Source organism: Apium graveolens, chromosome 9, assembly GCF_009905375.1.
Source record: "Apium graveolens cultivar Ventura chromosome 9, ASM990537v1, whole genome shotgun sequence".
Classification (NCBI taxonomy): domain Eukaryota; kingdom Viridiplantae; phylum Streptophyta; class Magnoliopsida; order Apiales; family Apiaceae; genus Apium; species Apium graveolens.
In genome coordinates, this window is record NC_133655.1 from 284,962,045 (window position 1) to 284,979,959 (window position 17,915).

Consider the following 17,915-nt stretch of genomic DNA (forward strand, 5'->3'; position numbering starts at 1 on the left):
TGTGCTAAATGAATATTTTATCTAACTTTAAAGATGATCACTTGAATTTCAAAAAAAATAGATAGTTACTTGAATATTTGTACAGTAAATTTTAATAAATTGAATTCCAGATATAAAGTTAGGCATAGTACCTAAATGGATTATTATTTTATTTATTAATCATCTTTTAGTTTGAAAATATATCTCATATATTTTTAACATATTTTTTATTATAAAGAATAATTAAAATGCACATATATATTTTTTAAAGAAAATATTGAAAATAGAATCTCTTACATATAAATAATATATATTGGTATTACATATTTAGATAAGTTCGAATTATAAGAAGTCAGTTCATTTTAGTTTATTTCGAAATTGAAACCAAAACTTGGCCCATTATTCAAAAAATACTCGAAAAATATTGTCACATTCCACGTTTAGGAAATTTAAATTAAAGACTCTAAGAGAATATCTTACCAATAATATGAAAGTTTTTAATATCTTATGTTAATATATATTAATGTGTTTGAGATTTTTATAAGATCAAGTCAATTGATTATTTGTATTAAAATTATTAACTTCACTGGTATCGCATTATTGTTTTCGGGATTTATCCCGATTTTAAAAATATTCAAAATTTGATATGAGATCTCACGAGACTTGTTAAAACTACAATGATATATTAAAGCGATTTATTTTCCAGTTTTCATTTAAAAAAATAGTTTTTTTAAAAGAATTCTTTTAGATAAGCAATATTCATTGATCAAGATAATATTTTACAAATATTTTGAATTATTTTTAGTATTTTGTGAAAGAGATATGTCCTAAGTTCAATCATGTATGAGGATTTAGGAATAACTTTTATGTAATCTGTTTTGATTTCATTGATATTAATAAAAGACTTGTTTTGTTTTTATTGCGTCCTCTATCTATTTTAAGTGTTTAAATAAGATATACCACAGTTTACAGTGAAGCTTTTTATGGATTGTAATGAGATCATAATAATGAGACCTAAAAGATGATAACTCTAAACTCAAATAGTTCCTGGTCATAGGATTACTAACTGGTAATTAATAATCCGTAAAGATCGGTACATACTATGCTTACTTCATTATGAAGGATGTCTGTTCTCATAGATATTTGTGTGGTGACACTATAGCTAGTATGTAGGTGCTTATTATAGAATAAGTTAACTGAACATGACTCACACAGCTGAACAACTGATGGAGTTCACTCACGTGTCAACAGTTGTTCACATAGTGATAGTTGTACAAGTATACTTAGACTTGAGGTCATCATAGTCATCTTGTGTACACTGAACTATGCTTTGGTTTAGTTCTTAGTCTCTAAGGACAATTATAAGGGTTCTACTGGGTATAGGAATTTGTACACGAAAATAGTGTATGATCAATAAAGGATCTACCCCTTCCAGTGAATGAAGAGAATGTTCAATGCTGATCCACTTATGCTAGTTCAGGAATCTCTGGCCAGAGTGAATGAAATTAGAAAGGAGTTTCTAATTTACATTAAATAGAACTAAGCATAGTGAATGGGAAAGCAAGTGATTAAATAAGATAGGCTTGACACAAGTTTCATGCCTTGTATTTAATCGTGACATTGCAGGGTAGAAGGAATTGATTGTACGGTAACTACTCACTGAATAGGTTCTACGTATTCTAAGCAGTGAATTCGTATTATTCGGATAGTCGCGATATGCTGAGAAGTATCTCTCACGATGTAGAATAAATATGATTAATTAATTAATCATATTTAATAAATTAGAGAATTTATATAAATAATGATAAAATAGTTTTATTATTATTTATTTCTACTACCGGCTTAATATTGAACCTACATGGTCACACCATAAAAGAGAATGATTTAATGGTGGATGAATTAATTAATAGTGGCTGATAGTTATTTATTTATGAAATAAATAATTAATTAGTAAATTTAATAATTGATTAAATGAGATTTAATTGATTATAAATTAATTAAGAAAAGTTCTTAATATTATTAATTAAGAATTTAATTTTTGGAAATTAAATCAAGTGAGAGAATTATTTCTAAAGTGTTTAGAAAAAAGATTAATAATTAAAAAGTGTTTTAATTATTAGTGAGAATAATAAAGGGTTAATAATAATAATATTTTATGGGAAAATTTTCAGCTGAAAATTTTGCCTCTAAATATACTATTATAAACCCTATTTTTGCCTCAACCCAAAAGATTTACAAAACCCTAATTCTTTCCACCTTCTCCTCCTTCTTTACATCGTTTTCTTGGTGGATACCGGTGGAGTGCTTCACACTTGAGGAGCAGCTGCTAAGGATCTCCGCTCGTTGTTCTTGGATCGCTTTTAAAGGTTAGAAATCGATCCCTCAATTTTATTTACGATCTGTATGCATATTATATGGATTTTTTTTTATCGTAGGTAACCCGCAGCCGCAACCTTCGGGTGCGCACTGGGTAAACCCTACGGGCTCACGCAATAGCCTGCAAACCACGTGAATCAAGGTAAACCGCATTTAAGCGACATGCTCTGACTCAGGAGGCATATTATATGGATTTTATATAATTAAAATTGTTTTATCATGCTTCTGTGATAGATAAAATCCTACAATGGTATCAGAGCATAGGTTGTATGCATATAGATCTGTGATAAAAATTTCAGAATTTTATGTGCTTGTATGAATTAATTATGATTTTTACAAGTTATATCATGGATTAATTATGACTGATTAGAAATTGTTTTTCAGAATAATTTTGACTGTAGATCTGGGTTCTAAAAGTGTTGTAGATCGTCTGGGTATTTTTTTCATAATTTTAGGATGTATGGATTAATTATTATGATTTTTTGAAGTTGTTTTAATTAAATTCGTAATTAAATATATGTATATATAGTATATATATATATATATATTTGCTTGCTGCTGGAATAATTAAAGAGGGAGTGTTCTGCTGTACTTGTACTGAGATTGATGGTTGCACGGAGTTCAATGCAAACGGCGGCGGCGGCTGCTTTATAAATAAATAAATAAAAGGTAGAAAACGCTGACAGGCTGTTGGGCACGCGGGATAAGGGTGTCGCGCATTCCGGGAATGCGTTACACCCTGGGGCGCATTCACGGAATGCGTTACACCTTTTAATGGCTTAAAAGGGTTGTAACGCATTACCGGAATGTGTTACAGGGCTTGTAACGCGTTCTTGTAATGCGTTACAGCTCATCTGTTATTTTTAAATTTGATTTCTGGGAGTTTCGTAACTCCGTTTTGGGCGTACAATATATCGTTGGATTCGTTTTTCCGAGATGGATCTAATGGAATTGTCAAATATTATTTATATAATAGTTTTGAACTGTTTATATTCTCGATAGTATTTTAAAGCATGTTTTAATTATTTTAATTGCTTTTAAATGCTAAAATAAATTAGAACATCATTATATCAATGTGTGACATGATAATTGGTTGCATGCTTACTTGTTTATTTATTTTTATATATGAGATATATGCCTATGTTTACCATGCGATGATAGATTTAGGTGAACTTAAATCAATATAAGGCGTGCTCTAGAAAATCTAGAATAGGAATCGTTTTCTGCCTTAATATAAATATTATGAATACGATCATGAGATTCTTGTGTTTATGAAACATGTAATTGAATATGAATTTTCAATATTGAGAGAAATGATGATTCTGTCAACAACAGATTTCTATCTGTAAGAAAGGGTTATTAAGTGACGCCTCTTGACAATGCTCCACCCGATCTGGGAATCATCTGATTATCGATTATTGATTTGAAATATTTAATTTAAAAGGAAGAATCTCTTTATAATATGATTATGATTGTAACGTAATATAAACCCTCTAAAATTAAATAATATCAAGTAGTAATTGGCCAATGACACAACGGGCTTGTGTCGGTCATAGCCTTCCAACATGGTAGAAAGTGGTTCTTATTTTTAAATCATTGTCGTTTCGTGCTACAGCCGAGGGCTTTGATTTCGAAATAAGAAATACTTTTCTATTACATAGAGATGTGTACATTAAATTAGAATCTAAAGGTCGTTACGTGCTACAGCCGTGGGCCGTTGGAGACTGATTCAATTGTACGAAATGTTGGGTTAGACTTGACTTAGAATATTAAATTTGTCGTGCCACAGCCGTGACTCAATTATTCAAGAGGCTAAAGTTATATTAGGGAATAACATAAGATGTAATTGACAAGAGTTGTCTGCCTATTGAACATCACATGACATTTCGTGCTACAGCCGGGGTTGTGTGATGGAATGTAGGATCCCTATTCCCACTAGCATTATGAATGCTTAATTTTCACTTAGGGGTTGAATAAATTTGATAAACTAGTGGGAGACACTTATGAATAAAGACCCGATTCATATAGTGTTTTGAAATGAAATTGAAGATTTGCTAAGTGTTGTTATTTGTTTATCGTTTACAGATTTACTATATTCGTCATGTCTTCTGCACTATCACCCCGGAGCATACTAGATGCGCACAAGTTGACTGGTCCTAATTTAGCTGTTTGCTTTCACTGTAACAAAATGGGGCACTGGAAGAGGAACTGCAAGGTTTACCTTACAGAATTGAAGAAGAAGAAGGGTAGTGAGACTACCGCTTCTGATTCAGGCACGTTCATCATCGAAGTTAATATGTCACTAGGTCAAATTTCTACTTGGGTATTAGATACCGCATGTGGTTCTCATATTTGCAATTCGTTGCAAGGACTAAAGGGAAGTAGGACTCTTGAAAAAGATGAGGTGATTCTACGTATGGGCAATGGAGCAAGGGTTGCGGCCATATCTGTAGGATCATTTAGTTTACATATGCCTACGGACAAGACTATTATTTTGAATAATTGTTATTACGTTCCCTCTATTGTGAGGAATATTATTTCTATTCCTATGTTGGATTTGGATGGTTTTTCATTTATTATTAAGAATAATGAATGTTCTATCCTTAGAGATAATGTTCTTTATGGACGTGGTATTTTAAATAATGGTCTGTATGTATGTGACGTAGAGCATGATTTACTTCAGATTGAACAAACTAATAAAAGAAAATAAGATGATGAAAATCTGACCTATTTATGGCACTGTAGGCTAGATCATATTAGTGAAAATAGACTGCGGACATTGCATAAGGAAGGGTTACTTGACCCTTTGATTTTGAATCATATCTTACATGCGAGTCTTGTCTATTGGGTAAAATGACCAAATCTCCATTTAGTGGACATGGAGAGAGGGCTGCAGATTTGCTAGGATTGGTACACACAGATGTATGTGGACCAATGTCTACGCAAGCCATGGGTGGATATTCATACTTCATTACTTTCATAGATGATAGATCTAGATTCAGATATGTGTATGTTAGGTCACACACACACTGTAGAGGGGGTGAATACAGTGTATAGTACACTCAAATCAAACTTTAAGAACTTAAGTAACAGAAAATAAACTTTATTGAAACAATAAACTATGTTACAGTATGGAACTGTTACCTCTCAGTGATGAACAATATCACGAGAGCTGCTAGGGTTACAATGAATAATCTTCTCGAATATATGATAACACTTATAGTGTAAACCCTATGTCTGTGTTTATATACTACACAGTTACAAGATAATCGCTAATTGATATGGAATATAATTCTGCTTCCTAAAATATATCAATCAGATATCTTTTCTTCCAAGTATTCCATTCTTTACAGAATTCCTTCTTCATGCATATCTCTTCTTATGTTTACCTTGATCTTCTTTCCTTTAATCAGCTACTGTCCTTATCTGATCGTCCTTCAGCACTTAAGTTCTGATATCTATCTTCTGATGATTATCTCCTGATAACATAAGTACTGATATCCTTAAGTCCTGACTTCCAGTATAAGTACTGATCAACAGTTAAGTACTGATTTATCCTCTTCAAGTAAGATCTGAAAGCTAAACATAAAACATATTAGCCATGACATTATCAAATATATCTAACAATCTCCCCCAACTTGTAAATTAGCATAATATACAAGTTTAACAGATATTTTGATGATGTCAAAAACATTAAGTACAAATGCATGAGAATTAGACTAGATAACTACAACTTACAGTCCTTAAAGCTTTACCAATATTCAACTTCTGATAACAACTTCAGTCTGTATAAATATCAGAATTTAAGCAGTTGTAGATCTTCGACTTGGCTTCATTATTTTCTGATCTCTCTGATGTCAGGAGTTGTTCTGAGATAGTTCTTCAACAAACATTTCTCAGCATATCTGAGTTCATCAATCATTCTCCTTTTGACATCTTTAAGCTCTGCAGTATCTTCACCAGTTTGAAAGATTGTAGCTCTGAGATCATTGATCTTTGCTTTTCTCAACTCCTGATCTAGTCTTATGACATAAGCTTTGTCAGACTCCAGATTGAATTCAAGTCCCTTAATACCAAGATATGTTCTGATCTGTGCAGTATTAGGCTTCATATAAACAATATCACCATTGTGATCTCTGTACTTTGGAACATATGTGCTATCAGACTTAACAGAATAAAGTCTTTTCTGTCTCTGAATCTGTTCTTTTAAGTAGTTTGCAGCAGTCCCTGTTATTCTGTCATCCACTTGAAGAAAGAAAAGTACATGCTCCAATTCTTCAAAATACTTCAATGGAATGGTATTTTGTCTTATATGATAAACCCTACCATCTGTCATGAAATACAACATGATGTATTCTTTCAAGTAGGTATGGTAAACCATCTGTACAGATTCCAGTTGATTCAATCTCTCAGGAGTTGCTCCAATACCCGGTTCACTCAAGGAAGTTGGATCATTGGTAGTGTTGTGTACTCTTCTTTCATCAGCACTTCCCAATCCAGTTTTATCTCTTGCTTCCTTTCCAGTGACTACTCTTGCTTCAAAACCACTTGCAGTAGTCTTCAAAGATTGAGTCTATTTTGCTTTAGTGAATCCTGATAGGAGTGTCTTTGATCTATTTTCTGATATCAAGTTAACTTGAGCTATGTCAGAGGTTACTTGCTTCTTCTGAATATCAGAACTTACAATTTCTTGACTCTGAACAACTTGAGCCATGTCAGAGGTTGTTTTAAGAACTTTTCTTGAAGTCAGAGCAAGATCATCCTTTACATCGGTAATTTCTTCTTCCTCAGAAGGTACATAAACCTTGATAGGTTCACCAACCTTTTCTTTACCCTTGGATCTTGGATCTATCTGTGGTTGTGATCTAGCCAATGTTGCTTCAGTATATGTCCTTTCTTTGATCACAATGCCTTTGAGTTTTGGAAGTGACTTTTTACCAGAAGCTTCAGATTTAGATGTGACTTTCTCTGATTTAAGTCTGGCTTCTTCTTCCTTTAAACTTTCAAAGTCCATTCCTGGATTTTCTTGAAGAAATAACCGTCTTGACATTTCCTCATCAAGATCTAAAAGTTCATCAGAACTTAACTTTTTACCAGCAGCATAACTTATTCTTTTCCCAGTATCAGAACTTGTCCTGTGACTAGCTTGTCTTGATGTAAACCTTCTACCTTGACTATGACCGCTACCCATTCCAGAGTATCCTTGGTCTTCATTTCCATCATCCTTTCCTTGCAGTGTCTTGTTAGTTTTGCATTTGGACTTAATTACCTTCTTCCCCTTTTTGGCATCAGCAGGTAGTAGAAGAGAGAGAAGCAATTCCACTGAGGATTGGATTTCAGTTAGTTGTGATTGTTGAGAAGCTTGATTTTTCAGAATTGGATCAATCTGAGCTTGTTGATGATCTTGAGTCTTCTCAATATAAGCAATCATGTCAATGGTAGGTTGGAAGAACTTTTTCTTATCAATTTTCCAAACTTGTTCCTGTTTGATAAAGTTCTCCTGAATCTTGTGTAGCTCTGCATGAGTAGTTGAATGAAGACCTTGTAAATGTTTATTACTCAATGCAGTGACTCTAAGCTGAGTTTTGAAATCATCAGAATTTAACATTTCATCAGCTTTAGTCAAGTGCTCAGCAAGATGTTTTTCAGTTGGAACACATGAAACTGAGTTCCATTCCTTAGTCCACTCCTGACCTGCAGGAGTTTCACTCCAAGGTACTGGTGCTTCCCCGGTAATAAACTGCTTAATCAATTCAGACTTAGGAAGAGTCTGTTGAGGAGTATGTCCGAAAGGACCTGCTGCATCAGTATGTACAACATGAGCAGTTGGAGCAGCATCACCAGTATCTCCATCATGTGCAGCATCAGAACTTACAGAATCAGTATCCTCTGATAAAACAACAGTGTGAGTAGCAATGGAGGCGTCAGCATCCTCTAATTGCTGATCGGATACTAAGTTCTGATCAACAGCCATATCCTGATGCTCACCTAAAGTCTGATCATCAGTATCTAGATGCAGAGAAGGTGTCTTATATAATTCTGGAGTTTGAACAGCATCAGTAACAGGTGTTGGTGAAGGATTTGGTGCTGTTGGAGCTTCTAAGAGAAATACTTCAGACACAACCAAGTGTTGAACATCAATATCAGCACTTGTGCCTGGATCAACAAGAGACACAGATGGTGAGTTAGCCTTGTCAGATACAGCTTCCTGAGATGGAGTTGATGGAGAAGAAGTGACTGGAGCAAATTCCTTGTCTTGTGAGATCAGAGATTCCTGATCCCCTTCCTTAGCTGCTTCCTCTTTATCATCTGAAACTGGCCTTTGTGCCCTCTGTTTCTTGTACTTCTTTGTTGATTTGGATTCCTTGGGAGTTTCAGGAACTGTCATTCGTCTAAGCCTCTTGAGAAGCCTTGAACCCCCAATTTCAGAATCCTTCTGAGAAATCTCTTTCTCAGCTTCAGAAATAATTGCATAATGAGTTATGTTATAAACGTTGTATAATTTGGTAATGTATTGTATGAAAATAATACATGTTTATAACAATCAACTTGTATTTGATATATATTAGATATTGTACAACATCTCTTCTATATAATATAGGAGAACATGGTGATAAAATTCATAAGATTAAAATGTTTCATTAAAATGACTAAACTATCCCTACTTTTGATATTTATATAAAAGATGTGGTTTGTGGCAATCCAATTCAAGATATTTCATTCACCAATCCAATCTCATACCACTACACCATATTGTCACATGTGCTTTTTATCATACACATAATAATATGTAAGTCTAATAAATGGATATTTTATTTAACTTTAAAGATAGTTATTTGAATTCCGCAAAAAAAAGATAGTTACTTAAATATTTATACAGTTAATTTTAAAGAATTGAATTCCAAATATAAAGTTAGACATAGTACATAAATGGATTATTATTTTATTTATTAATCATTTTTTGTTTGAAAATATATCTCATATATTTTTAACATATTTTTTATTATAAAAATAATTAAAATGTACATATATAATTTTAAAAAAATATTGAAAATAGAATTGCTTATATATAAATAATCTATATTGGTATTACATATTTTGATAAGTTAGAATTATAATTAGTCAATGCATTTTAGTTTATTTCAAAATTGAAATCAGAATTTGGCCCATTGTTCAAAAAATACTCGAAATTTGACTACATGACCCGGCCGGAAAACATCGTCACATTCTACGTTTAGTAAATTTAAATTACAAGCCCAACTATGATATCTTACCAATAATGTGAAATTTTTTAATATCTTATGTGAATATAAATTAATGTGTTTGAGATCTTTATAGGATCAAGTCAATTGATTATTTGTATTAAAATTACTAACTTCACTCGTAGCGCATTATTGTTTTTGAGACTTGCCCCGATTTTAAAAATATTCAAAATTTGAAATGAGATCTCACGGGATTTGTTAAAACTACGATGATATATTAAATCGATTTATTTTTCATTTTTCACTTTAAGCTTTTTAAAAAGAATTATTTTATATAAGCAATATTCATTGATCAAGATAATATTGTACAAATATTTTTGAATTATTTTAATATTTTGAATTATTCAAATAAAAGTTATATCTATACTATATAGTGGCATTTGATTCAATAAATTTTATACTATTTAAAGAAAAAATATATATTGTTCAATATTTTGAAGGAATTAACTAGTTCAACTGATATTTATAAAACTTTATCGAATTGAAAAATATTTAATGTTAGGAGAATATTATACAATATTATCAAATTATTATATGAAAAAATATTAGATCGTACTGAAAGAAACTTAAAAATAGTTTAAATAACGATCTAATTCTAATTTTTCCTTCGAATTCTTGAAAAAAAATTCACGAATATCAATAATAAGTTTTTATAATATATAATTTATTTTTATGTTACAACCATGATTGATACTCGGTTGCGTAAAAAATAGATCTGGATTGTTTGTCATTGATAAGGTGAATACCATATATAAATTATTATAATTTATTTATTACATAATTTTAATTTATGAATAATTATAAATGCATGATATTTAAGTAACCAATTATCTTACTAAATGTTAATAATGATTATACATGTACATAAATAATATATTTAGCATATAAATGATTAAAAACATCGTAATTTATTAATAAATGTATCATACGATAATTTACATGCCGACACACAGATATAACCTAATCTTACTTTGTTAACAGTGGTGTAAACAAAAAAAACTAATACTTTTCCATAAATACATAAGTTGAATTTCAAAGCCTAACATTTTTCATTAAAATCAACTTTTATATTAACAGAAGTGTAGGATTGCAAGTCATTTGGACTTTTGTTATGCATATTTTTTTAAATTGAGTAAGTTAATTGTAAATTAGTAGTGGACTCAGTAATAATATAGACCAATGCATATAATTTATTTAAACAAAATTCAAAATTTTTGGTCAACTTGTATTAACATATATGTTAATTTTTAGTTTTTTCTTTGTAAGCATACTAACGACATTGTACAAATTAATTTTAATCGTTTCGTTTTAAAGTACACCGACTACCCTGTTTATATTCATTCGTTAAATACAAATTATACAACACACACAAAATTTATATATATTTTGCTTAATGAGTTATATTAGAAACTTTGTGTAATTTGATAATGTCTTGTATTAACATATTGTATTTTAAGTAAAAAATATTACTTGATATATTCAAGTTAATAATATGATAATTATATTTTTCTAGAATGTGCAGAGACAAACGAACACGCATGTCATGACTCATGTGATGCCTATTTCATACTCATGCATCCAACTAAAATGAAAAAGTAGCATATACGAGACGGTAAATGCTACTAAAACTTAAACAACAAATGTCTAAAACTATTAAAGTTTCACTTCTTCAAAAGTTATAAAAAATAGAAATTGGACGGAGCTAAAGTAAAGTTAATTTTGTATAAAAACAGTGGAAGGATTTACTAGGTTAATAATGTAGTCTTTAATTTTAATATCCTTTTCTCAATTTTTTCCTTTTAAAATTTGGCCTGCCAAACCTGTATTCTCACGAAAATATAAAAGAAATATAATGTGAAAATGTGGTATTTTTGCAATTTTATAATTACAAAAAAAAATTAAAAATTTATAACTCTCTCATAAAATACACTTAAGAGAGCATTTTTCTCATTTTAAAATAAACGAGCCAAAGACAAATTATTCATCTAATAACTGGGATTTGGAGTTTCTATCATGATATCAATTCTATATTTTTACTCGGAAATATATCGTACTATATATTAACATGTTATATTTTAAGCAAAATATTATTAAGTTCATATTGATATATTCAAAGTTAATAAAAAAAAAATTGATTATATTTTTCGAGAATGGGCAGAGACAAACGAACAAACATGTCATTTGATGTCTATTTCAGACTCATGCATGCATGCAACTAAAATAAAAAAGTAGCACAGACAAGACGGTAAATGCTGGTAAAACTTAAACAACCAAATGTCTAAAAGTATTAAAACGTTAATTTTGTACAGAAACACTGGAAGGAATTATGAGGTTAATAAGGACCTTGATAAATGGATATAGACATGGTTGTTGGAGAAAGGATGGAGAAAGGAAATTTTTTCGTAATAATACTTTTTATTGATGAAATATTATACAAGAAATGAATATAGAAATTAGAAAATGTGGTTGAAAAATGAGAATATTTATTTATTAATTCAGTTACTAGGATCCAATATTTTCTTTACTAATGCCATTGAAAATCACAAGGTGGCTGCCTGGCTGTTCAGCAACATCTTATATATGCAAGTTTTCATTCATCTATCTTCAAAAAGGTTAAACAAAGAAATTACACATAAACGAACCGAGAATCTCAAAAAACAGTACAATGGTTGGCAAATAAGTACAAAATCAGCGATAACCTATAGACAAAAAAGAATAAATAATTTCCCACCCACCTAGGCAGGCCTTGGTTTCCATAGTTTCTTAAATATTCTGCTAACTGCAGCAACATCATTTGACAAAACCAAGACCCCCAATATTTACTATACAAACCTCATCTCGGCTCTCCTTCAAAGAAGGGCGGAGGATAATAGAGGAACTGCTTTACGATAAGAGCTATTCAAGATTTAGATTTTCTTCGGCAAATTGTAGGTCTTCTTTAGGAATCTCGAAGCCACTTCATCATTCCTGTAACACAGAACTCGTAAGAGGGTGTTCGGTTCAGTAGGATTCCACTGCCCTGAAGTTGGCGGTAATGGAAGTCTAGATTTTGCAGAAGAACCATAAGTTTCAAGAGTCAGCTGTCTAAAGCGCTCAACAAGGCTCTCTGTATCAGTTCTGTAAAGGGGAAGGACATCCCTCACCGTTGCTGAAAACTTGTTAATTACATCAGTTGGCAACCCATCCCCGTTTGCCCAAAATAATTCTTTCAAGGCCTCAAAATCGTCCTCTATTATTTGAGAATCCTGTCGTGAAAAGGCACGAGATGGTCCTCCAGCAAGTAAAACCAACAAGAAACCATCGAAGGCGGCTTTCATTATGTCAGCAACAATACGTGTACGAACTCTTTCATGCACAATATCTGCTATAGTAGTCAAGTTTTGCTCAAGCTCCTGAAGAAAAAATTCGATCCTTGATGATGATGGTTCTCCAACATACAACCTGTCCCACAGAACGTGACTCAGATCATGAAAGATAATTTTGTAAGCCACTGCTTCAGAAAGCTGTTTAACCCCTTCTAAACAAGCAGCTGGGGTGAGCTCGAACTTTTTGCCCAATCCATTTGAGAAGTCTTCTACATGAGCAGATTCAGAGTTCCGCAAAAGAGTGATGATTCTCTTTTCTAAAACTTCCAACTCTGCTCGTATTCGTTGGAAAGTATTTATACGAACACATATTTGAGGTACCCCAAAACTGGTATCTCCATTGGCAACAGCAGACTGAGAACTCCTCCTCTGAGAGTGAACTGGCTTGTCTTTCTTTTTCCACACATTTTGAAATTTTGTTCCTGCTTCACATCTGGTCAATGCTGGCATAGTGGGTATGTAGGTATTCCTTGATCCTACAGAAAGTAGAGGGAACATAATCAATAAAAATGTCATTTAAGACTTTGATTATTCCATACATCTACTTTGCAATTTACAATAATTACCACATCCAGATTTTGCCTTGGTAATGTAGTACTGAAGGCACCTATCAAGACCAGACATTATGTCAGGTAGTAATGCTGGATGCGAAGGTATAGGAAGTTGAAAGAATGCATCCAGGGTTTCATCAATTATCCGGAGGACTTCAACACCTGATGGAGCAAATCCTTCCTGATTTGCTCTTGGATTCCAGACCTACAAATTTGCCAACATATAAGGTCAGTTGACACCATATATTCACACATGTTTACAAAAACAAGACATCTACACACTTCAATAAAAGAAAATATACAACAACATTCGGCCATTATACAGGCGAACACTTGCAATATAACTAAGAAATGTCTTAGTCTACTTTTGATCTACAAAATTGGCTTTTGCGGAAGAAAAGTAGGCAGTTGCACATACACCGGCATAATAAATACTCAAAACTCAACATGTAATAGGCAATAAATCATTTGTAACTCATCACATGTCAAAAGAAATAGTAAAAAAGGGTGACAAACCTCTTGTTGAAGATTTCTATCAATCCAATCCTTCACTTTATCAAGCCTCGTTTTAATCCAAATTTTCACCATGTTAGCTATGGCAGTATCAGCTTCATAAGGTGGCATCTCACGAATAATTGCCTTCCCACCATCCTCACTGTCCACAGAATCTTCAACTGCAATTAGCACTAGATCTTTCTCCAGTTTATCTGCAGCTCTCAATACCTGTACGGCATCAGGTGTCAACTCTGTGATACTAGAAATGAATTGCTTGAGCTCATTGCCGTAGCAAACATGAAGGGTAGCAACAGCAACGCCTGCCGCAAAAGGGTGCCACATCTTCAGTATAGGACTGAAAACATCTTTCTCTTTGATTGCCAGCTCACCAACATCCTTCGCAAGAATGGCAAGAACAGGAAGAGGATTAGGCTGATTTCTTGATGCTCTCCTGCTTGAATCCGCTTGCTCCATTCTCTGCAATTGATCAATTATATTTTACACACAGGTAATTATAATCCTTAACAGAATTCACAGTTCATCACTAAACTGTCCTATCAAAATGAGAACTTTAAGCAGGAATATGACAATTATATTTGTGTCCAAGTAGCTTTAACTTTGGTACGTATTTGCCCGGACAGAAAAAGTGCATTGTAATGTCAATTCTTTCAAATTGCATTATTAAAAAATTAACAAGCTTCTCAAAAGTAATTAGAAAATTTTGTTTTCTTTTTTTTTCTATTGAACTGACAGTTCTACATCTACATTAGCCTCACCATAAGTAGCGACTAGCGGGGACACAAATTTTGAATAGAGCGGAGGATATGCATTTGCCTGGTAAAGGTATAGTGAACTACACAAAGAGTTTTAATTAAACAATCCATACTTAATTGTTCTAAGTTTTTATATTACTTGTTTTTCTCAAATAATATATATGACGAGATTAATAAGATATATCTATTATTTCAGGAATGAGGAATATAATGATACAGAATTTCAACCATTCACATCATTTTAAAGAGAAAGCAACTTGCCTGGGCGAAGGCAGTGCGTAGAGATGACCTTATATAAGTGTCAATTCTGTTCCGAGCCACATCAACTTCAGTCTTCCTCCTCCTGCGATACTCATTAGATATATCTTCAACTAGAACTTTTGCTGCTGATACACCCAGAGAGACGATGCTTTGCATGGAACTAATATTTCCAGCATCGAAAGTGTCATGATATGCGAGGAGCCTCTTCTCGGCCCAACCCAATATTGAACTCAATATAGAACTTAAAATCTTTGAATAAGTTGGATCCTTTGTTGCTTTTGCATCTTTTGCAACTTCTGCAAGCTGACTATCAGCGGCATATAGAAGATCATTTTCTACTTGTCCAGTTGAAACATAACGGTTAAATAGGACCCAGGAAAAGCAAAGGTTGTGAAGCATTTGGTTCAACCCAAGGATTGGCCAAGTTTTCTTTATAAGCTCCATAGGCTCATCAACTTCTTCTAAGATAGATGTTTCATCATTAGCATCAAAACAGGCTTCGAGAAGTATCTCATACAGACGAAGATTTAATGGGAACCCATCTGCCCAGTGACAGGACTCTGCCAAGGATCCCTCGGATGATCTACTAGCAAGAGACATCACAGCATTACGGAGGATTTGCATCGATTCATTATTCCTCCCAGTTTCCAGTGGCTTATCTAAGGCACCATGAATTAATTGCCGCAACCTCTGTGAAGCAGCATTAGACTTTTCTATTGGCAGGTAAGGGTGTAAAAGGAGACCCGCCTCCAGAATTTTCAGGTTTCTCCTCTGCCAGGAATGGTATTCTTCTTGACTAGGAAAATCAGACGATTTGAACTGCTGTAGTAGCTCCAGTGGTAGAACCATTGACTCCAAACGCTTACCAACCTAGAACAATATGTAATGGAGAACATGATCAACACAAAAAATGCTATTCTAAACCTGATAAAACCTAATTTAAGACATCTCTGCTAGTAATCAGTTTCAGCAGATATTATACCTCCAGAATATGGTAAAATATTTTTCAAAAGAGATCAGTATAACCAAGAGAATCTGATATAACACAAAATTTCCCAATCTCACCGTCATATTAATATATGATGTAATTCGTCATGGTGCTCATACACAGACAAAGATAAAGTTAACATTTTGACAGTGCAACATATTCAAACCTCTGAAATAACCGTAAGGCGACACGAAAGGAAAAACAATCAACGTCATCAAAAGATCACATTTAAGACCACTAAAAAAGGAAGAAAAAATAGTACCACTAACTACAATAAACAACCCAAGAATAATCCACAAAATAGTCCAAAGTACCGAAGCAATGTACAACTCAAAATCCAATAACTACAATCAACGTCACCAAAAGATTACATTTTAGACCACTGGAAACAAAGAAAAAAACAGCATCGACCGTGCAATCCAAAAATAATTGACAATATAGTCCAAAGAAGTTGAGCAACGCACAATCCAAGTTCTCCAAATAACTCGTGTCCAAATCAATGTGTCCAAATCAATCTTTACGACTTCCTAACCTAACTATAAATTCAGACAATCATAATTCTATATTCACATAAAACCAAATAAAAAAGTATCTTAAGACACAAAGTGAAGAACAAAATCACATCAACCTGTTTTAGTGAATATTATATATACAATAGTAAAGATTCACCAAACATTACTAACCATCATCAAAAGATGTAATTTTGATAACATTAAAAGCAACAGTAGATCAAACACATGGAAATTAAATTACACTCACATTTTAAACAACAAACATTATCAGTTATCATATAAAAATACCTACTTTCGGTAACTTTCGGAGCAACACTAGATCAAACATATCCAAATAAACATTACAAACACATTATAAAGACAAATATAACACATATAATTACATAGCTAACATTACTAATTAACATAAAAACACCTAAATTTCGATAAAATTTCGTAGCAACACTAGATCGAACATATCAAAATTAAATCATACACACGCATTACATAATCAATAATCATTAAAAGACCTAATTTTGATTATATATTAGACCTGTCCAGCAGCGATTCGCAACAAAGCTCGTCGAATTCTCGAATCATTATTCTCCGTAACTCTCATTTGAGCTCTCATCAACTCTCCGACAGTCAAAGGTCGTTTACTCTTAACCGGCGGAGACGGCGACCCGGCCGACCCGGTACTCAAACCCGACCCCGAGCTAGATCGGAGCCCTAACGCCTTCTTCATCTTCGACGCCGCCGTCGACGTAATCGATCGCTGCGACGGCGAGCTCGACATCGACGGCGAGTTCGACAACCGGTCGGAATTGCTCGCCGGAATGTAAGTCAGCGGCTTTCCGGTGGAGGTTCGGCACGCGGCGACGAAGATCTCGTAGGCGGTGTCGCGGAGGTCGGTGGATGAGAGAGACGGCGACAAATCGCCGAACGGCGACGGGAGAGAGGCGGCGCCGGCGCCGGAGAAGCGGGAGCTGGCGGTCGTAGAGAGAGAGTCGCGTTTAGAGAGAGAGCTTCTGTCTCGAAAGAGAGAAGCCATTGTAGAGAGAGAAAGTGAATAGAGAGAGAGATGGAGATAGCAGTAGTGAGTAAAGTTGTATGTATAGGTGTGTGTATAGTTTTAATTGTGTTTTGTATAAGAGCAGTGTATAATACTAGTAGTAGCTGCTGCTGGTTTTTTACTTTTTGGCAATTTATTCTTGTTTTTTTCGTTAATTGTTTTTTATAAATTCGAAAAATATTTTTATTAGTTTAGTTTATTCAAGAAAAAAAGGTTTTGTTTTTTTTATCGTAGATAACCCGCAGTCACTACCCTTCGGGTGCGCACGGGGTAAACTTTACGGGTTCACGTAATAGCCTGCA

The 17,915-nt window shown here is 33.2% G+C and overlaps 1 protein-coding gene across 1 annotated transcript; it reads right to left on the reverse strand.

Moving 5' to 3' along the window:
- Window positions 1–12,220: 12,220 nt before the first annotated feature.
- LOC141683092 (protein unc-13 homolog) lies at window positions 12,221–17,680 on the reverse strand. The gene is made up of 5 exons (XM_074487790.1): window positions 17,095–17,680; window positions 15,063–15,932; window positions 14,050–14,505; window positions 13,549–13,738; window positions 12,221–13,458 (listed from the first exon to the last, which is right to left on the reverse strand). The coding sequence occupies exons 1-5, from the start codon at window positions 17,590–17,592 to the stop codon at window positions 12,524–12,526; spliced, it is 2,949 nt and encodes a 982-aa protein (XP_074343891.1). The 5' UTR covers window positions 17,593–17,680; the 3' UTR covers window positions 12,221–12,523.
- Window positions 17,681–17,915: the final 235 nt, after the last annotated feature.

What these genes read in the sequence shown, in the direction of transcription:
- LOC141683092 (XM_074487790.1), bottom strand. Translation starts at nt 17,592, where the DNA reads ATGGCTTCTCTCTTTCGAGACAGAAGCTCTCTCTCTAAACGCGACTCT. An exon ending in TACGCACTGCCTTCGCCCAG is followed by an intron (nt 14,506 to 15,062) that starts GCAAGTTGCTTT and finishes GATCAATTGCAG; the next exon opens with AGAATGGAGCAAGCGGATTC. An exon ending in CAAGGCAAAATCTGGATGTG is followed by an intron (nt 13,459 to 13,548) that starts GTAATTATTGTA and finishes TACTTTCTGTAG; the next exon opens with GATCAAGGAATACCTACATA.